This window comes from Rutilus rutilus (assembly GCF_951802725.1).
Source record: "Rutilus rutilus genome assembly, chromosome: 23".
NCBI lineage: Eukaryota > Metazoa > Chordata > Actinopteri > Cypriniformes > Leuciscidae > Rutilus > Rutilus rutilus.
Genome location: NC_140233.1, coordinates 14,799,154 through 14,821,718, shown reverse-complemented (window position 1 = coordinate 14,821,718; position 22,565 = coordinate 14,799,154). Strand labels below are relative to the sequence as shown.

The window sequence follows — 22,565 nt, the reverse complement described above, 5'->3', positions numbered from 1 at the left end:
GCATGCTGTCATCTGCTCTCTGGAATGCGTATTACCCCTCACAAAGAGCAGTAAAGCATCTGTCATCTCCAGATCAGTCCTTAAATGGAGCTCTGGACAGTGGGAGTTATAGAGGGATGGAGAAACTGCAGCTCTCAGTCTATGAGTGGGCCAAGTCATCGTGAACTATAAACACTCTGAACAAACCTGGCCTGCCAAACCCACAGCACACATTACCCATGCTAATACAAACTTTTTATGTATTTCAAAAATTAATGAGGAGAATAAAGGTTTGCAGGCCTTAAATGACCATTCTAAATGTACATACTTTTTATATTACACAAGAACGTTGATGTTTGCTGCTGGAAAGGACTTTAAGCGGTTCCTGAAATAAAGACGGATTTCCACAGAAGGCTTGAGTAAAAACAGACACACATAAATAAATCTAATCTGGTTTATACAAACCCAGTGTAAACACAGAATAATTGACATTTATTGTGTACAAAAGACCCATAATGCAATAGCATGCTATTTCTCTTTTCTTTATAATGACAAACATTTCTCCCTTAGTGAGCTGCATTGTATCTACTATAAAAGCAACATGAAATCATAAGTAAATTCTTACACAGATAAGTAGGTCAATTTTACAAAATGCACAGGTCACCTTTTGTAAATAGAAAAATATTTAAACAAGTATTTTTTATTCTACATTTTATTATAAAAATAATATTTTCCATAAAGAAAATTAAGCCTGATTTTTTTTTTTTTTTTTCATTGTAAAATTATTTTCTTGTTACATTAAGTTTTAATTTTTTTAGTTCCATTATTGTTAAAGGTGATTTTTATTGGAAAACTACAATAAAGTCTCATAACTAATAACTAATGTGAACAAATGAACCTTATTGTAAAGTGTTACCAAAATTACTAAAACAAATGTATTTTTATTGAAATCATCATAAATTACACATTTAAATAATAGCATATATCATTACTTTTTCATTAAAACAAGGATAATCAGAAAAAATATGCTTTATTATCCTAAATATAATTTCTAATTTCTTTATCTTAGGTTTTGCGGTAAAACTTTGAGGTTTCAACTAACTAGTGCACCATTCTGTGTCTGAAAGAAACCATCGCACTCTTAAAAATATATACCCAATGAACGTCTGTCTAAAATCAGATATTATCTGGATTTACTCTACCGCCCCGTCAAGTGTAACAAAGCACCGTAAGCGTAGGAAGACATTTACAAGCATGTCAACCTTTATAAGGAATAGAGAGGCGAGCAGAGGCTCTGTTGTTTGGACCACGCAGTCACAGGCCTCTCCAACTTGGCCAGAGTATTACAGACAGCACTCCTGTGGCTTAAAATAGTATTCAATTCATCATCGGGATGACAGTGATCTGAATTTTATTGAATCATTTAAAAATGATGATTGACAGTGAAATTGATTGACAGCAAATTCAGTGTTTCAAAAAAATGAGGTAAAGACATTGTGTAAATCAACCCGTGTAACTTACTTCTCTGCCTCCCGCTGCATTTCTTCTCGCTTCTGTCTCCGTAACTCTCTGCGACGCTCGAAATCAAAGTCCTCGTCCATGATGATTCACACAGAGCTCTTTAGGTGCAAGCTGAAAGAGAGGAAGACAGTCAGAAAGTGTGTGATTTATAAAGACCTGAACTGTCCTGATCACTCTAATTCAAAGTCAAGACGCTCCCTGTCAGCTGTTTGGCTCATAACTCACCAGGACCAACCACAACATTCCAGTTTCTTGATCCAATTTCCCTGGAACAACTACCAGGAAAGGCAAACTTTGCCACAAATTCAATTTTGCCACTAATCTTTTTTACTAATGGAAATAATATTAAAAATTTTAATATCTTCCACTTTCTATTTTCTCACCTTTCTTCATACAGTAAATGTATCATTTATATATATATATATATATATATATATATATATATATATATACATTTTTGGTTGCACTTTATTTTACAGTAATGTGCACTTTCATGTACTTACCTAAGAAAGTACTTGGTAATATAAGGTAACTACATGGGTTAAGGTTAGATTTAGTGGTATGTTCAGGGTTAGTAGCTAGTTATTACCCAGTTATTGCAATTACTATAAGTGTATGGTATGTACATGCAGAACAGGACTGTAAAATAAAGTGCTACCACAATCAATTTTCTGAATTTCATTAAAATAAATCATGGTTTTGTGTTTTCTGATTGTATGTCCAACACATTGCTAAACAGCTGTTTAACAGAGCTAAGGAAGTGGCAAATTTTAGTTAAACAGTGCACATTCGCTTACATTCACTGAAATAATGAAAACTGATAAAGACAAAGACAAAAATCATATCAATCCAAATCATATTGTGCACAAAGGAAAGAGTATTTGACAAAAAAAAGTGCCTTCACCAATATAAACAAAAACATTTTTTTTGGTATAATATATAATAACTTGGTAATTCAGTGTTTAACTAGCAGCTCCAAACTGAATTTGTGGAAATTTGGGGTGCATATCTATACTGCCACTTGAAATATTAAATTAACACAATTTTAAATTGCATTTAAAAAGTTGCTTGTTTCTTTAATGTCTATTTGCTAAGTTCTTGTCTTTGTCATTTGACAAATGCTTTTCTTCATAGAGTTGAAAAATTCCATTGGACAATTCACTTGTCTGTGTTCTTCTCTCCACATCACATGTGTGGAGTGCTGGGCTAGACAGCAGGCTAGAGGTGAGTGGACTTGTTGGACGGCTGCTTCCACCAGAGCTGCAGGCGTGTTTACTTTGGCTTTCCTCCAGAGGCAGAGGAACAAGGCTCTTGCACCAGTCCAAAGAGTCTCCATATGTGCATAAACTGAAAAAGTCCTATAATAGTGACCTCATGTGAAGGCTTTCTGGGTGATAGAAGCAGACGGCTTTCCTGAACCCTCTTAACCTCGGCCTACAACCCGTCACATCTGTCAACAGAAGGCTGATGTGCTTTGACCACGGGTTGATGCATTGCACTTACGCATAGGACAATATGTATGCAATTTCCTACATTTGCATTGGGCTTTTTGAATAACATGGTGTGAGAAAGTTTTGGTGACCCCAGTGGCAAATAAGCGAATTGATAGAATTTCAATTGAACACTTTTCACTGCATTCATCAAATGCAACCAAAATGCAGTTTTCAACACTTTTGCCAGTTTTACAAATGAAATTTGTGCAATTGTCTAGTAAAGGAACCAGTGGACAAGAAGTGGTCCATATAAACCTTGGTAGAAAAGGTAATTGAATTGTAATTGCAGAAATTTAAGTCTCTGTAATCTTTCATTAAGAATATATTTAATTAAGTAGGGCCAATTTAAGAATTTAAATGACCAGCATAACAAAGGTTATATTAATTTACTAATATACTGTATATATATATATATGATTCTGAAATGACAAAAATCTGAAACAATGTTTAATTTTTTTTATATATGAATAATTTGAATGTAGTAGTATTAAATTAATATTATATAATATCATCATCATAATACTTTATTTGCACTGTTTATCAGTTTTAATGAATTTTTTTTTTATTTTTTTATCTGGTCTGAAACCTTTGAACCCCACTGCATCAGAATAATATTTTTTGTAATATATTTGTAAAAATCTATTTCTGTATGTTAGAACAAAACTTCAGGAACAAATGGAGACATTGACGATTTTAGAAATTTTACCAATGCAAAATAGCTGATATAGGTTAATTAAAGCAGAAGGAATTTTCTTAGACCTAATTTCCACTTTCTGTTCATCTTAAAGGGGGTTTCAATAAAACGTGGCTGATTATGCAGTAGAAAGGTGAACAAATTGAAATGGGTGATACCTGACTAGAGTAAGGAAAGAGGCTGTTGTCTTCCCTTTTGCAAAATAGGTTGGAAAACACCCATATTGCACTGGGCTTGTTGCCGTCCAAGGCCACTCCCACCAGTCTGCTATAGAGACGCTTACCAGTCAAATCCTGCCTTGCTTTAGTAGGAAGTACTTTTTAGCAAACTTTTAGTATAGTGTCAACTTTGTTCCCGGAGTAAATGTGAGTGATTTAGAGTGAAATACTAGTGAAGCATCCAGCATGTTGTAGGTAGTGGCTAAAGGCTGCAAAGCTGTGACGGAAATTCTGAAAAACCTCTGTGTTCGTAGTGAACATTTCCAACGGGATGACAACGAACACTGTGTTTTATGCCAAACGGAGGGGAAAAACTGAAAGAAACTGCCGTTCTGTCATAGTGCTCCATTTTTACCATAATGCTTTTCAAAGAGTAGACAAAGTGCGATACAATTTTCAGTGATAAACCTACCCCTACTTGTCATCCAGTGGATTTTTGCTGAGAAATAAACGTGAATTTCTCAGTCCAGGTCACACAGAGAATGACTAAATGTTGTTAACGTACATGTACTACCTACATTGTAACAATATAAAGCAGGTTGAAAATGGCGAAGCTACACTTTAACTCTTGCTCATAAATTGCAGAACGCTTTTGGGTATAGTGGGCATGTTACACATTTCCCAGACTCCCTTTCAATGTCTAGTCTTCCTTCCACAAAGTATCGTAGGGTCCACAAATCATTTCCACATGACAGAGACGGAGAACATATTCTAATTTACACATCTGTGACTGATTCCAGGTCCTGGGCAATTTGCCCTCTTCATGGTTTTCATTCTTTACCCAGAGTGTGTTTGAATGCAATATAGACTCTACTATGACCAGCATAATGCTTTTGCTCTAAAGCGCAAACAGATTTTACAGTACAGTTAGACGATGATGTCCAAACGCATTAAAAAGATGTATATACCGTATCTTAAGCCCGTAATGGAAGCCTGTGTGTCAGGAAGTCAGAGCAACCACCCAGGTAAGACTGGGTGAAGCCGTTTACAATGACATAAAGAGCTGTCTTGTGGGTTTTCTATAAAGCTTTATTACGTGCGGACAGGACAAATGTGTGGAGCCAGAATACACATCAGGGTGGGATCTATACGTCCTAGCCAAAACCAACAAGAGCTGTGCAAGATGCTGAAATGATTTTCTAGTCACTGTTAAGAGTACCTGCTTTCCACTTGATTTTTTCACTTATTCAGACCTGTAGCTGCAGAGCATGAGAAATTATTATTACATTAGGAAGTACCTGTGCTATAGTTTAATCTCTGTAGCATCACTCTGGGGTCTCTTTCTTCTCATATAATAAAATAATTTCAACTGAAATGAACATCTTATGTCCAATAAAAAATTTTTAAGTAGACATGTAATAAGTATACTTTAAAAAATAGGATAATCCAGGCGTTTTTTAACTTTTTGATACCATTTGCTGTACAATCATATAAAGCCTATAGCTTGTGTTGGAGTAAAGTCTTGAATCATTTCCAACTCGCTCTTCGTGTCGGCGCACACACTAAAGTTAAACAATAAACCAGAATAATAGATCATTTGCTCATCTACAGCTACATGTTTGGACAACTTTTGAGGACAAGATGACAAGATTTAATTTATGTCTGTCATTCTATTCCACACTATCAAAGGAGGCTGTGAGATGTTATGTTTTTCTTAAACCCGTCTTTTTGATGTGTAATTAGCATTAGTGCTGGCAATTACACGAAAACCTCAAATCACATCAAGAACAACTCGCCCTTGGCAGTAGAAGCAGCTGTACACTGGCAGTGAATCAAGCCCTCTCCATTCACTCCTCTACTTCCATCACACCAATCTCCAGATGCACAAATCGGGGGAACCCCAAACAGAGGTGTGCTGAATCAGTGGCTAGGATCGTAAAAGTCAGACCTGATAAATATGCGAAGGCTTTTGTACCATGACGTGTAACAGGATGGAGTTGCTGCTCACTTTGAGGCATTGCTTAACCAAAAATGGCTAAAGATGCTTCAGTTTAGAGTGCAAGACTAGTATCTATAAATAACTAGTGTATATCACATCCAGCACAAATACATGCTTGTCTTTTATTGCTTTTTGAGAGGGTTTGTGTACAGTGGTTTACGTTTTGTGCGTTAGCAAGCATAACTAAAAAAGAATATGTTGCAGCTTGTTAACCATATCATTGCTAGCAATGTAAGCTTTTATTCCCCAAATAATATATCAAGCAAACTCCTGGAGCAATCAAGACACTTAAACTCATGCATGATTGCTAATATCATAACAGAAAGTTGAGAAATACATGCCTGCATCATGACATCCTTTAATGAACAGAAGCAGCAAAAACACCAGAATAACAGTGATTAGTCATGACTCTTGATGTTTTGAATAGGTCACAGGCAGTAGGTTTGCCCTCTGTCACCCTTCTGCCTCTGTGTGATGCCTCTCATTTCTGTACACCAGCTGTTAAACATTGAAAATTTGGGGAATGGCATTACTTAGTGCACCCCTGAGGCACTGGAGCACAAATTGTCCTCAGAGTCCTAAACTGTAGGGTCTCGATCATCTAAATGAGTCATTCTCTCTCTCTCTCTCTCTCTCTCTCTCTCTCTCTGGCCTGCCCATTTCCTCCTGAATTAAGGGTAGCTCCACCTGTGTCCCTTGTAGAACAGAAAACCTTCTGTTTCAGAATAACCCCATCATATATCTTCGACTAGTTCTATGTCAAGGGCTACAACCTTTTAGCCACTAGAAATAGTCATAGATGTAATATATTTCATATCATACATTTCTATATTTACCAGCATAACAAGAAAGTTTTAAGTCATATTATATATACATACAAACTTTAAATGTAATATTATAAGATATTAATGTCACGTGTAATCAGTTTTGGTTTAGTTTTCTCTGTGTTCTGTTCCCAGTTTGCCTGCCTGATTTGCTAGTTAGTTTCCTTGGTTCTTAATTAGTTAACACCTGTTCTGTTTCAGTCAATCATCCCCTGTGTATTTAAGCCCTGTGTATTTTTCCATTGTCCGGTCTCATATGTTAGTAGATGTGTTACGTTATTCTCTAGAGATATCCTGTGTTTTAGTTGGTGGATTATAAAGATTATTGTTTCTCTACTCCTTCGTTGTGTGTTCTCAATACAACTACCCCCTGACAGAGGACCAGCCCTATAAAGAATGGACTTACCGCCAGTCCAACTGCTCTGTATGGACCAGGAGCAGCAGTCCCTCGAGATCCACACCTGAAGATTTTGTGCTGTTGTGCTTAACAAACTTCCCGGACCGTTCCTTGAGCACATTCTACCTCACACATTTAAACGCGGAAACGAAAGCATGCCTACCAGGTGTGGGTCCTTGGGGAAATTTTGAAGAGTTTGTGCTTGAAAACAATAGACCAGCAAACACCATCTGCTCAGCGGAGATCATTTCCTGCCCCACTCTGAACCCAGAGCCCAGCCAGCAATCACCCTGCAGCACGGATATGACACCAGAGCCCACCGCAGATGGAGGGCTTGAGCCTGTTGTGATGCATGAGCCAGAGCCAGACAAGAGGACTAAGCCAGCCAGCCTGAGCCCCACTATGAGTCTGACCAGGTGTGTAAGCCGGCAACATCGTCATTGTGGTATTGCTAGAGGAGGATGCTTACCCTAATCTCCCGTCCCTGCTGGTCCCGTCCAGCACAAAGTCTCCAGTGTTTCCACTGGTTCTGTCCCGTTCAGAGTCTCTTACGACCCTGCTGGTTCCACCCAGCCCAATGTCTCCAGAGTTCCCACCCAGCCTCCCTCTCCCGCCTCCTCTTTCAATATTATACAGTCATTTAGTCCGGCCTCTGCTGGTTCCCTTCAGCCCCTCGGCTTCTCAATAACGCCACTCTGTTGAGTGGATTTGCCTCGAGTCTTCTAGCGTCACCCAGGCAAGTGGATACCCCGGCTCTGCCTCCAGCCGCTGATCCCATCACTCCACCTCGGCCTGTCAACCTCTTAGCTCTGCCATGGCTCCTCCCTCCCTCGGCTCCACCTGAGACCATCGTCCCTGCAGCTTCACCGGGCTTCCTCATCCCTCCGGCTTTGCCTTAGTCCTCAGGCACTCTGGCTCCACCTCGGACGCTTGTCACTGCGGCTCAGTCTCCTGGACCATCGTTGTTGCCCGGTCCCATCTGCTCTCCGTCTGCATCTAGGGCTCCACTTCCATCGGCCACGTCTATGTCAGTTGTCCCCCTGGTGTCGTTAGCAAAGTCTCCGCCTGTCCTGGCTGTCCTCTGGGTTCCTGCATCACCACTTCTGTTCCTGGATCCTTCCTGGCTCCTTCCACCATCATTACCACCTTGGTTTCTCCCACCGTCATTTTCCTCGGTTCGCATTCACATGCCCCATATCCTCTTCCAGACGCACCTTCCATTCTGTTTTGGTTTTGTTTCTTTATGTCCTGTTTCTGGTTTGCCTGCCTGATTTGCTAGTTAGTTTCCTTGGTTCTTAATTGGTTAACACCTGTTCTGTTTCAGTCAATCATCCCTTGTGTATCTCAGTTGCCTGTGTTCCTTTGTCAGGTCTCGTCTGTGTTGGTAGTTGTGTTGTGCTATTCTCTAGTGATCTCCTGTGTTTTAGTTTTTTTTTACGTTTAGGAATTGTCTTGTGATGTCAGGGTGAGTTTTAGCTATTTATACTTACATATACTTACATTCTTACTTTTGATCTGTTTGCAGTTGCTCATTTTTACAGTGCAAAACAGGAGGACCAACTTAATGCCAATGATTTTGAAACGGAAAGCTCAACAAGCACATTTGACTGTTGTGTGCACATACTTGCAGCCATATGGTGAAGTGAAGTTTTGAACCATTGCGTTACTATTCTTTCAAAATATTGCATTTGGGCTCTCAAAGTTCCTTCCCTCAAACTCTCACTAGCATGCAAAGAGGAACCATTTGCAGACTTTTGTCCATTTAATGCATTCCAGCAGACCCCCTCAAGCTGCGTGAGTCAAACAAGAATGTTTTTGATTATAATCAGATCTGTGCTTCCTACCCTCAAAATTTAAGATTTATTGATTTGAATTTCATATACAATTTCCTTTTCCATTTGGATTACATAAAAAAACGAATAAACTTAATGTGATGCATATTTGTCAGTCATACATAAATGAAACGTTATGGCAAAAAATTATGGCATGGTTTATTATTAACTATTTGCATCTTTGCATTTTATTTTATTTTATTGATGATAAATATGTAAACCTGGTTATTGTGTTTAAATACATTCAGTTTATTAGTACTATTACAGAAATCCTACCTGTTTAATTTATGTATGGCTGTTATGTATCACATTAAGTTTATTAGTTCATTCATGTTAAAACTGTGAACCAAATGGTTGGAAATTTGCTATTTAAAATATCCAATTCAAATACATTAATCTTAAATTTAGACATAAATATTTTTGAGTGCACAAATGATCACAAACAGTCATTTCCAGCATGCCATATTGAAGTAAATATTAAAGCAGCTTAAACGTTTCAATGCGCTATTGGACAGGTGGCTGACTATGACCAAGAATGGTCTTTATTTAGCAAAACAACCCAAAAAAGGTAAGAATGATCCGACTTTTAACTATGTTAAAAATTTACCAAGTAAAATCCTCAGTGGTGTTGGACTACAGAACACTGAGATGCTCGGAAAGGAACCTCAATTGCAGTTAAACACATTCCAAATTTCCTGGGCAACAAGACATTGATCATGGCCAGACAGATCCACATGTGTCGGAAAGGAGATGGTCTCATGCCTAGTGGCTTATACCATGTAAGGAAAAGACCTGACTTGGCACACGCGCGCTCCAGCGTCAAAGCTTTTCCACAGCTTGACGCCTGGATAACGTATGATAAACAGTATGTTGCGATGGAACACATTCAAGGAGTAAACCTCAAAACGGAATTCGGGATTTCGGCCTTGCGCACAAAACAGCTGCAAACTTCCCCATACATATTTTTGATGGACCTACCCTAAGAAAGTTCAGGTTCGTTTTACTCTGACCTCACGCCTTGGGAATGCTACATGTGCCAATTGTCCATCATCTTTGGTTAAGTGGTACACTCCAGTTCCAATATATATAATTCCATCCCAAAGTGTTTGCTGCATAATTCAAGGCAGCACTATGGAAAATGTGTCTTCAAATTACCTGCTTTTCAACATCTGGCAGCAATGAACTGTGTATTAAATGAGCAGTCTAAGGAATTGTGTCTCGTTATATATTTAACTACGAATGGTTCTAAAAGTCCAAATCCAGCTTCTAGCACAACTGAAATAACTATAGATTACTTTGAGTGCATAGTCTGGTTCATGTCCAATTCACTCACACATGTCAGGATTAAGCTGACAGGAGGTTTCAACAGAAAATGTAATGGGTGATTGTGATTTTTAAATATCCTTTTTTATTTTTGAATATTCATACTGGAATTTCTGCCAATCAAAGCAACCAGTTTGAATATCAATGTCTCGTTCCATGTTGTTGGATGATTCCTTTGAGCACAATGATTCTACCTGATCCTTAATAGGCCCCTGCTGACCCAGCATCCCTTGCTCTCTGATTTCCCCCCTGAGTCTGGGCACTGAGGGCCAGCAGCATTCCCAAGCTTGATCCCATCCCACTCCGGAAACATAGGGCAGTACTCCTAACATCCTGCCCGCAGCCTGTGCCAAGGCCCTGTTATCGCTGTGTGCTGAATTGCCTCCAGATTCTGTTCAGCTGCGCAAAACACACACACTGCCGCTGTGCATTCCATACACTGCTTCATCTGTCACCAGATCTGCACTCTGGGATATAATACTTCAAAAATTTCTTCAAAAAAAAAAAAAAATTTACAAAAAATAAAATAAAATGCCTGTAATGGTTTATTTAGGCCTGCTAGTTAAGTCGCATGACATGCATTCACCATGAAATATTTTTTGGTCAATTTTTTTTATGATGTATATGAAATAAATGATTGTAAATAATAATAATAATTGTATTATTAATAAAATAGGAGAAATAATTTTGGGCTATATTATTATTATTATTATTATTATTATTTAGATGAAATGTATTTATGGCCATTATTATTTTTATGTATTAATTTAATGTGTTTAAATATGAAAAAATAAAATATGAAAATATATATAAATAAATATTTTTGTATGTTACCTTTTATATATATATATATATATATATATATATATATGTATTTTTTTTTAATTTTTTTTACAAAAATAAAAACCTATAGGCTGCTTAATGGCAGGTTCAGTTGTGACAATTGACCCCATACAGCATAAGAACATGCCTCACTATTGGTCAGTGTCTGAACAGTATCTATTTTCCGGGAAATAACATGAAATAATAATTATTATTATCATTATATATCATTATTAATAAAATGAATTTTTTTTTGCTAAAATTATTATTACTGTAATTATTATTATTTTATTTTTTTTTGGAATAATGTTTTTGCTAACATTATTATTGTTATTATTTAATTGTATCCCTCGCTATTGGTCAAAGTGTAAATAGCATCTATTTTCCTAAGAAATAACAGTGAAAATGTTCAAGAGCTAAAAGAGTAAAGAATGTGAGAACTAGCCCCGGTCTCCCCTCAATGAGCAGAAATGATTTTAAAGTATTGTGATGCAGGTGTACTAAAAAAGCTGGCCGTTAAATGTAACACAAACACACACACACACACACACACACACACACACACACACACACACGCACACATAAAAAAAAACACATTAGAAAGATCCAAAGGCTGGATGAGCTCATGCTAAAAACAACTAGTAGTTAGTGAATTTGTGTGAGACCCTCAATTAACTTGGACTGTAATTTAAAAGCAAAGGGAATCTACAGATGTTCTTGACAAGGGAGCAAGTGACAGGGGAAAACAGAACATTTTTCATACAATTCATTTGTCTTGCAAAGACAACAAATTTAACTTCCTGTAAATTATGTTGCCATTAGAAGCATGTTTGTATGCATTAAAAGCATTATTATAAATGAAAGCATGTCCATTTTAATAAAAAAAAATTAAAAAACATTTTAAAAGGCTAAAATGAAGCACTATGCTTCTAACCCCTACCTGTAATGGACTGGAGCAGGTTTCAGTGCGCTTTCCAATTTAGTCTTCAAGTGTGATCGTGCTGCTGAAAGGGCACTGAAGGAATTGCATGAGTCGTGACTCCACATTTTATAAAATGTGCAGCATTTCAGACTCCGCCTCTGCTGAGCTTCATCACTTCAAAGCATTTGGTAGCAGTTTTCCTGCACTTTCCTCCATCCATAAGTAGCCTAATAGATCAGTGTCATATATTACACTTTTATAGCCCCCAACACAATTTGTTGCATCTTAGCTGAAAAAAACCCATCTTGCATTTAACCAACAAACTACATGAAAACAAAACAACAAAGCATGAAAAATTACACTTACAATAAAATTACACTAACCCTACTGAAAAACAAAACATCTTATGAGATTTAGGGTACGTGTACAGAGATCTGCTTTTTGTTGTGTACACGGAGACCGTTTTCAAAAACGTGCACTTTGAAACGGTCTCCGTGTAAACAACAAAAATGCGGATCTCTGAAAATGATGATGTCATGCACATCACGTGTTCAGTCTATAGTGGTTCATCGCCATCTAATGGCCTGGTTTTCCAGTTGTATGTGTTTGTTAGTTTCTATGGTTACTCATTGTTTGACTATTGTTTTCACCTGTCGTTGATTGTGTGATTAGTTTGGTCTGTGTATTTAAGCCCCATGTTTAATTTCATTGTTAGTCCTAGTGTGATTATACTGGTTGTTTTGTGCCTGTTTTTTTTTCTAAATGTGTTACTGTGAGTTATTTAGATCCACTCTCTCCTCATTATTGAGCAACCGGCCAAGACACAATCAGAGAAACTTAAAAAAAAAAACATAATAAAGGTTAAATACTAAGTTACTACTGACAATAACAAGTAATTCTGATATTTTGGTGGAAATGCCATTTGGTAGCTATAGACCTTAGTCAGGTTAGACGCCATATTGAATTTACCGTGAAAGAAAACGAGGCTGTGAGGGATAGACTACATAGCACACACTTTATAAAAGTCCTATATCACGTCATTTTCACAACTCGCAATGTTTAAAACTGCTTCATGGGGTTTTTGTGTACTGATTTTAACTGCTGACCAATCGGTATGTTGTGCAACCCATTAAATGCACTGTACTTCTATCCCTCACAGCCTTGTTTCTATTCCCATCAAAAAATAAATATGGCACTACCCTGACTAAGGTCTATGTTTTATGTAAATGTGCTTGGTGTGAACGTCATACTGTCACCTGCCTGCTTGACCATCTAGCCTATTAGTTTGCAGCCAGAGAAGGAATAAATAGTTCTGAGCTCAACCAGGACAGTGGCATTAGCATTAGCAGCCCGTGCTAAAGTCCTAACCATAACCATTTTAAGAGAAACAGGTCTCAGACTGGCAGTGAAGACGAGGCTACGTCGTGTCCAGGACTCTCTAGGCTTCGGCCAAACAGAACAGTTCTCAAATTAGATCCTTGGCAGAGCTTCTAGTCAGATTCCTGTAATGCTTTTTGTGCTGTTTCGAGACTTAAGCAAGGGCCGTCAAATCCATGTTTCAGTCCATGACAAATGTTTTCTTATGAGGAGTTTATATCACGTGTAATCAGAAACTGGCTGTCCGGTCACGTCTTCATAGCACAGCAAATAAACTCAATGAAAATCACATTACTTTTTAATAAGCATGGAAGAAGATGGATGTGGCATGTTTTCCCATGAGCATATAACATGTTCAAATGTATAAAGAGACCATGAGGATATGTTTTAGTGCCTCTCTTCGAACATTCCAGCGCAACAAGACAAATGTGAGCTATTAGGTTTAATGAATATGTACTCTGCCAAGTGCTACATCCTATTGAATAACCAAAATCAGTTTCCTTATGTCATTAGTGCTTTCTATAATAATAAACTTACCATCCACCACTATTATATTAAGATCAACATCTACTGGAGAGATGTCTCCTCAGAAAACACTGTAGCAATGCAGCACCTCCTCCTGGTTAACTCAGGTGTTTTCTTCTTTTTCACACACACCATTAAATACACATTAACCCCTTTTATATGTCATCTTTATTTTATATATTATTCTTTCAGGAAAATGTATCAGGGATGTGCTAAACCCAGAAGACCAGTGCTTCTGGGTGGTGAAAAAGAAAGTGAAACTACATAAGATGTGCCACGGTTAAATAATAGTATAGTCGGACAGGGATGGAACACGTAGACATGTAACAGTGAAAGACACTATGGATATTATAACAAAAACAACACACATATAACATTTCTTTACTTATACAGTACAGTGTTGAGCAACATTAAATACACAAAAACCAAACAGAGGTATTACAGTGCACAGACTTTCTAAACCACAATTATGTCTTAGTTTTTCTCGCCAGGTTTTCTTTGTATATGAGTTGGTTAATGTCGGATGAGATTAAGAAAGAGTTAGCGTTGGCTGCATTTGGCATTGCATGATAAAACTGAATACAAGTTAATCTTAACGCATATTATCTTTAAATATATTTATGGTAATAAATACATTAGACAAAAACAAAATGACCTTTTTTAAATAATTCCGTCCAAAATATGCTACCTGTAGTATATAACACACATATTTAATTATTTAAAATTATCCTTCAGACATCCAATTGAGTCTCTATTTGATATATATATATAAATATTAAGCTTAATAAAACTGATTTGTGGATTATGAATACGAATCCAATAACATTAGGGTTAGTCTGTGCCTTAGAAGTCCAGACAGTGGAGTGAGTAATTTGTGCTTGTTTATATTTTATTCAGCAATGACACATTAAATATTATAATGTTAAAAAATATTTCTATTTCAAGTAAATGTTGTTCTTTTTTAACTTTATATTTATCAGAGAATTCTGTGTCACAATTTCCACAAAAATATTAAGCAGCACAACTGTTTTCAGCACTGATGAGAATAAGACACGTTTCTTGAAAAGGATCATTTGACACTGAAGACTGGAGTAATTATGCTGAAAATTCACATTATATTATAGTATGCAGTTATTTTAACTTGTAATATTTCAGAATATTACTGTATTTTTGATCAAATAAAACATGAGAGTTCTCTCAAAAACATTAAAAACATTTTCTAACCAACCCCAAACTTTTGAATGGTAGTATACAGTATATATATACAATTTTTTTTTTTAAATATAGAATTTGTTAAACATTTGTATTGACCTACAATAACAAATTCTATTAGAAAACAACTGACGGATGCTATTTTTACCCAAAGGAAGGCACTGGTTTTCTGTGGCCTAAAATCCATAGATAATAAAAATAACAGGCTCAAATACAAGAGTTAACAAAAAATAACACCACATTAAATTATCATTCAAAAAATAATGTTATATCAGCATCTACTTCATTATTTGGTCTACAGACCTCCTGCTGTGACAAAATATATGCAGCAAGTCTGCATTTGGGATCAGTAACCATTGCCTGGATTCAAAATATTGACATATAACTCTTCTAGACTCTTAAAATACCACTCTAAACAGAAAGCCTACCTCGGACAGTGCTTCAGGACATACTGAACGACTAATGACCTTTCTGTGTGAACAATTCCTATCTGAAGATTCTGACATTTTTCCTCAAGAAAACCCTTATTTATTTTCTGCATTAACCTTCCCTTGATCCTCCACCTTTTTGATGGCCGCCTGAATTTTGGCCTGGTCGCCCAGGAGCTGGCGTGGCTTGACCGGTCGAAGATTTTCATCCATCTCCAGTAAGACTGGAACTCCAGTGGGCAGCGTTACATTGACGATGTCAGTTTCCGATATATCTGTTGAGAAACACAGCAAAAGCATGTACATTAATTAGCATATTAAATTATTTTAGGTTTATGTTTTAATACCAACTTTATTGGTAGGCCTATTACTGTCCACTTTCTATGCTTTATTATTGATAAGGTTTAAAAACAAGCTATTAAAATGATAGAATATTAAATAAAAACAGGATTAAGAGCAATTTAGTGTTTTATAACTTGCATTTGATTGTTTTTTATGTTTAGGATTAACTGAAGGCCTATATGGTACACTAATGTTCAAAAGTTTGAGGTCTGTAAGATTTTTTAAAGAAGGCTTTTGTGGCTCACAAGGCTGCATTTCATTAAAATACAGTAAAATTGTGAAATACTGTATTCTTGCAATTTAACGTTATTTGATTGTATTTCAAAATGTAATTTATTCCTGTGATGCAAAGCTGAATTTTCAGCATAATTTTCAAAAGAAGATATTTTTAAGAATGTTTAATGTGTATTTGTTCATGTAATGAACACCGGATGCCACTGACTTTCACTGTATGGACAAAATATCTTATTTTGTGTTCCACAGAAGAAATAACATTAGGGAACAACATGAAGGTAAGTGACAACAGAACTTTCATTTCTTTTCATGCTCCAGCTGGTCCCTACTGGTATAAAAACTGTTTAAAAAAGCACACTGAAAAAAATATATATATTTCACCTTCCAAATGTTTCAGCAAAGCCCTGCAGCTGTTGCCGTGTGCAGAGATGAGGACCGTCTGGCCACTCTTGATCACAGGTACAATGACATCATTCCAGTAAGGAAGAAGTCTGTCCAACACTTCCTTCAGACTTTCCGTTGTGGGCAGTTCCTCTTTCGGAACGTCACAGGTACTGTATCGGCGGTCATTGTAAATTTCGGCGTAATAGGGATGTGACTCATGAATGTGGGGCGGCGTGATATCATAGCTACGCCTCCACAGTTTAACCCGTTCCTCGCCGTGGTTCAACGCCATCTCGGCCCGATTGAGGCCGATCAGGGCACCGTAATGCCGTTCGTTTAACCTCCAGGATTTGGTGACCGGGACCCACTCTTCTCCCATGGCCTCCAGCACCAACCAGGCTGTCTGGATGGAACGGCTCAGTAAGGAGGTAAAAACCTGGTCGAATTGATACCCCTGCTTTTTCAGGAGCCTGCCGCATTCTTGGGCTTCCACCACCCCGTTCTCGCTCAGTTTCTGGTCCACCCAGCTGCAGAAGCGGTTCTCCTTGTTCCAGGCCCCCTCCCCATGCCGGAGCAGGAAGAGTTTGTATTTGGACATCCAGAAAAGGCAGTGTGGAAGCCTGAAAGAGATGCACATGCAGATATATACTCTATGACAAATCTCAACTGCTTGATTATTGCTTGAAAATTGCTTCCAGGTTCTACGTCAGAACGCTGTCTCAGTGTTGGCCGGCTCCTGCGTCAGCATCACACGCATGCGTGTCACGTTAACAGAGTCAGAGACTGACACGGAAGAGAAGAAATTGTTGAATAAAATCATTATTTTTGTTTGTTTTTTGCGCAGAAGTATTCTCGTTGCTTCATAAAATTAAGATTGAACCACTGTAGTCACATGGACTATTTTAAGAATGTCTTTACTACCTTTCTGGGCCTTGAAAGTGGTAATTGTGTTGCTGACTAAACCTCTCGGATTTCATCAAAAATATCTTCATTTGTGATCCGAAGATGAACGAAGGTCTTACGGGTTTGGAACGACATGAGTAAATAATGAACTAACCCTTTAAGGTATGGTCTTCTGTAAAGCTGCTTTTGAAAAAATCTGTCAAAAGCACTATATAATTAAAATATGGGCATAATAGACTTATTTAGTACAGTATGTACATGCAATATAAAACATGATAATGAGTTCCAGTTAGTTGTAGAATGACATTTAACTTTAAATATAACAAACTTAAATATAGTCACCCTGCATCAATCTATCTGGAGAACGGAACTGGAAGGTTAAGGGTCATGAACTAAATGTCAATTCTAATTTAGTAAATGATCTAACCAGCTCTGACCAACTCTAATATATAAACGCTAAATAGAAAAAAAATATATTGCATTCGCAGGATAAAATGTAGAAGCATCTAAATAGCGAACTGAAAAATAAAAACAGTAGCGATCATACTACGTTACTGGAAGTTATAACACAACAGAACTAGCCTGCTAGCATTTCATAACAATGAAATCGTACCGTGCACGCAAAAACGTAAGTTACTTATCTGCTTAAATTAATCATAAATCTAAGTGAAGATGAAAGAAGCTGTGAGCATTGAAAATGACTATGAATTACTACATGCTCACCTTCAGATTAGAAACCGCCCAGCCCAGAGTAGCTGCAGCCCTGCAACAGGAACTATCAGCAGCAGCATCAAAAACGCGAGGAAATCGTTTGATTGATTGACACTTCCTTCAGCCAATCAAATGCGTGATTCGCCGCAAGTAGGCGTGTTTAACCGGACAGTGGCGAATCGGAACTGCCGTTGTTTTGAGGTTGATAACGTCATATCCAAATAGAACCGTAGTTCAATTTAATAAAGGAGTAATTTGTATATGATTACAACCTTATTCACCTAATTTATCAGGTAGGCCCAGTTACTTTATTTCAAATGTGTTAGAATTTCTTGAATATATAATACGGGAAAGTGGTATTTGCTGCCAGAAAACTCTTACAGAGTCAGAAAACCTGGAAATACCTGTGAAAACAGTGAAAGCTTTATTGTTCCTCAATATTCACACATCTGATCACATATACATCTCGTTACAATATAAACATTATTATATAATGACAAATGCAATTATATAATAATCATATATTAACATAAATAAATGTTTTATATGTGTCATAAAGCACATAATTTTCAATAGGCTATTTGAATTGATAACTGTGGTTATAACAATAGCAATACAAACAATAGCTGCTTTGTGAATTAATTTCTCTTGTTTTTTCATTCATCCAGCTGTTTGTGCAATAAAACAAACACAAAACCACAATTAAATAGCAGTTAAATATTGGTGTTTAAATAGCCTTCAGTTCACATTTAATATGTGAAATAATGAATGATAAATAAATTATTAAGAAGTTGGTCCCGCAAACAGCTTCTTCCTGCCCTCCATGCCTGACATGGCATCCACATTTTTACGCCAGTCGGTCACTTCCTCTTTCTGTGTGGATTACATGTAAATGCATATTATTATTAACTGTTCTTACTTGTATTTACAACAATGTCATGTTTTCTTGAGCCATAGAGAGTGCACATTAAAAATGCAATGCATTGTTAATACTGAATAAATAATAAAACAAAACAATACATATACATTTTATTCAAATAAAAGTTTTAAAATAATTTTAAAATGATTAATTATTATTATATGATTATTGATGAATAAACAAACAAAAAAGCACTGAATCCATAAAGTCTGAGTATGATATTGATAGATGTGTTGATTAAATGTATTACCTTTTCCTCCTCCTTCTTCACAGTCTTGAGGTTAGCTTTAAAGTCGATGGATTCCTTGTGTCTGGCACCTAACAGAGCCCCCAGCATGGCATCCGCAGACACCCTCACTCTCTTCAGGGCAGGTCTCTTCATTTTACCCTTCAGCTCAAAGATTTTGTGGTTTAATTCTGCGATCTATACCAAAAGCAGCAATGTAAATGAATGCATCGATTAATGCTTTTACGTTTAGGTATTTTTAATGCAGTTTTAAAGCAAAAAAAAAAGAAAGTACCTCCTTGTCATGTTTGCCAACTTTAGATTCAATGTCATATCGTTCCTCGTCAACAACATCAATTTTTTGATGAAGGTCTTTGCACAGATTCTGTAAGCAGAGCATCAGCATGTAAGAAAGAACATTGTCAAAGGAATTCTGACAAAAGACTAAAGAATAGCAACCTGTAGGTCCTGTATGGACATTCCAGACAGTTTGATTGGAGGAGCTCTCTCACTGAGCATTTGCTCTCGCTCAATCTCTTTCTGTTCCTTCTCCTCCGCCAGCAGTATGCTGGCCTTTTTCAGTATTTTGGTCTGCAATGCATGAAAATGAGGATGCATAGCCATATATTCACATGCACATCATAGTAGTTGCTTTAAAATATATTCATACATAAAATGATTATGCACAAAAATAGATACTAACCTTTAAAAATAACCGCCGAGATGCTGAAATCTTGGGCTTTCTCTGAAGAAGAGAGCCGATATGAAATGAACAACATTGTGACCCTGCCAGCTGCAATGTTTAATGTGTTAAATGCAGTGTTTAAATGCTCACCGGACTGACATAGATAGAGCCAGGAAAGAAAACACATATATTTAACATATAAATAGATGTATAATTTCTATCAGATATTTATTATTTTATCATTTCCATAACATAATATTTTTAAAATAATAATAATAAAAAGTTCCTAAAATACTTACGTTGCTTCAGACATGTTAGTGCCTTTGTTTTTTCCTGGAGGTTTAACAAATGAAAAGAAAAAGAAGACTTCTAAAACAAAATCTAAAACAATATTAAACTAAAAACAAGGTACATTCTGATGTAATGTCAATGAGAAAAAGGTAAGATGCTAAGAAATCTACAACTACTATATCTATCTTATACGCATTAATGTCTAGAAGTTGTCATAACCTTAAGGTCCTTACCTCTCAGATGATGGAAGTATGACTTTGTTTTGGCCAAAGGGAAGAAACAGCAGATTTATAGATTCTGATGCACTCATGAGAGGCTCACTAAAATAGACCACTGTCCGCACCATAATCATTGTCAAATGCCTCGCATCCCAGGCTTCAGAGCAGCTGGTGCTGTACTTTGTGTTATGTAGACTAAGGGTGAGCACAACAATACTCCAGGATTAATGAGACTATATGTGTCCGGTGTACATGTGTGTCTTACAATGAGTCTTATCCAGTGTTGAGGGCTATGTAATCAGATTACTTTTTTCAAGTAACTAGTTATGCATTACTTTTGGTGTGAAAGGGCCATTTGCCAAAAATATAACTTTTTTTGTTATTAAAATACAAAAAAGCAAGCCCAGAACAGGTGAGAAAAAGTAACGCAAAAGTAATGTAACACATAACTTTGCATAACACAATTAGTTACCTTTTTATGGAGTTACGCAATATTGTAGCATTACTTTTAAAGGTAACTTTCCCCAACACTGGTCTTATCATTTAATCTGTACTAAATTTAAGTTTCATGTACAATTGTTCTTTTTGGAGTATACTGTACTTTGGAGTTTGTTCTTTCCATACAGTTTGTACTGTATATCTTGGGAAAAGAACAGTATGATAGCCACATATCTTAAGACTTTACAGGAAAAGGTTAATCATATCATATCCAATTTGAAAGGGAACAATTTGTGAAGACATTTTATGTAGGAATATTACTGTCACGGTCACTACATTTCCCATCATCCTCCCTGGCCCTCACCTGCATGCTCTTCCTCTGATCATTGTTCAGTTTCTAGCCACTCCTTCATTAGTTACTATGGTTACTGTCATTGAGTTAATTTGCCCCAGCTGTGTCTCGTTTCCCTTATCTGTTCTCTGTGTATTTAAGCCCTGTTACATGTCTTGTATCATATTTTAGTTCTCAATGTTATGTGGTTGTATGTTTCCTTGTTTAAGTATTGAATTAAAGTCTCCTATAGTATCTCCTTCGCCGTGAGCTTGATTACAGCCACCTAACCCGTGACAATGATATTGTCATATTTTCCTAAATTCTATTAAAAATTCAGATCTGAAATTATATGATATTTTAATGTATATATTTTATAGGCTATATGAATCAACCATCAATAAGGGACCTTAAGCGTAATAGAGTGACATTCTGGGTTTTTCTTCTTCCTGATACAGTATGTTGTTGCAGGCTGCCATCAATAGTTTAAAAGAAGAACTGCAGCTGTATTAAATATGACAAAATGCATAGAAAGAGCTTTTAATTTGAAAAACAACAGTAAATTTGGATTTACTGATCGGATTCTTTTTTCGGCATTCAAGGCCAGTACTGTATCAGTACATAACACTTTACAATAAGGTTCAATTTGTTAACAGTAGTTAACGACATTAGTTAATTAACTAACAATGAAAGATAAAGCATTTATTAATCTTAGTTAATGTTAATTTCAACATTTTCAGACTAGTAGATTATGAAAATCTAAAGTTGTTGTATTTGTTCATATTATTTAATGGACCTGAGCTAACATGAACTAGGCTAACAATAAATAGTTTTATTTTTTATAAACTAAAGTTAATAAAGAAAGACTGAAACAAATGTTTTGAATGTTACTTAATGCATTTACTAATGTTAACTGATCCTTATTGTAAATTGTTACCTTGCGTTCTGTGAAACTGATGTTATCAAAATGATATGTTTGGCGTAAAAATAAAATAACACATTAACAATAGCATTATTAGACATTCTCAAGGCTTTTTAACATTTTGAAAATGTACTTTATGAAATGTTTATATTTTTTGACATAATTGGTTTTGTACTGCTGCCATCTGCAAGACATTTAAAGAGATTTTTCTCAGACACTAATGCTATAGTTTATATCTAACCAAATTGTCATATCTAGAGAGATGTTTATGCAATTAAAATATATAAAATAAAATAATGAAACAAAATATATTTTTTTTGTTAAAAAACAAACAAAACAACATGTTAGCCTATAGGACTATTACTTTATTGTCTCTGGTTTAGCTATTTAACATGGGTAACTCTTATTTCACACAAACAGTCTATTTATAAACGCATTCTATCTACCATTATCCA

The 22,565-nt window shown here is 36.3% G+C and overlaps 3 protein-coding genes across 6 annotated transcripts in view; all 3 read right to left on the bottom strand.

Annotated features, from left to right (window-relative positions):
• cald1b (caldesmon 1b) overlaps positions 1–12,065 on the bottom strand; it is a 29,888-nt gene extending 17,823 nt beyond the window's left edge. For 2 of the 4 annotated variants that reach the window (XM_084396881.1, XM_084396883.1), the window contains exons 1-2: positions 11,983–12,064; positions 1,501–1,611 (exon numbers count right to left, since the gene is read on the bottom strand). In XM_084396881.1, the coding sequence (XP_084253007.1) occupies positions 1,501–1,580 (80 nt within the window). In that variant the 5' untranslated portion in view covers positions 1,581–1,611; positions 11,983–12,064. Of the gene's footprint in view, positions 1–1,500; positions 1,612–7,074; positions 7,177–11,982 lie in introns of those variants that run through there. The other 2 variants (XM_084396884.1, XM_084396882.1) reach the window with 2 other exon arrangements.
• A 3,080-nt stretch (positions 12,066–15,145) lies between these two features.
• On the bottom strand, positions 15,146–18,172 carry bpgm (2,3-bisphosphoglycerate mutase). Its single transcript, XM_084396877.1, has 3 exons — positions 18,093–18,172; positions 16,464–17,086; positions 15,146–15,781 (listed from the first exon to the last, which is right to left on the bottom strand). Exons 2-3 carry the CDS (start codon positions 17,062–17,064, stop codon positions 15,603–15,605), a joined length of 780 nt encoding a protein of 259 aa, XP_084253003.1. The 5' UTR covers positions 17,065–17,086; positions 18,093–18,172; the 3' UTR covers positions 15,146–15,602.
• Positions 18,173–18,483: 311 nt separating this feature from the next.
• Positions 18,484–21,227, bottom strand: LOC311283294 (troponin I, slow skeletal muscle-like; the record flags this gene model as incomplete). The annotated part of the gene is made up of 6 exons (XM_084397646.1): positions 18,484–18,953; positions 19,250–19,423; positions 19,521–19,610; positions 19,685–19,816; positions 19,929–20,018; positions 21,222–21,227. The coding sequence occupies 6 exons, from the start codon at positions 21,225–21,227 to the stop codon at positions 18,864–18,866; spliced, it is 582 nt and encodes a 193-aa protein (XP_084253772.1). The 3' UTR covers positions 18,484–18,863.
• Between the last annotated feature and the right edge of the window lie 1,338 nt (positions 21,228–22,565).

What these genes read in the sequence shown, in the direction of transcription:
- bpgm (XM_084396877.1), bottom strand. Translation starts at nt 17,064, where the DNA reads ATGTCCAAATACAAACTCTTCCTGCTCCGGCATGGGGAGGGGGCCTGG. An exon ending in TTTGCTGAAACATTTGGAAG is followed by an intron (nt 15,782 to 16,463) that starts GTGAAATATATA and finishes GTTTCTCAACAG; the next exon opens with ATATATCGGAAACTGACATC.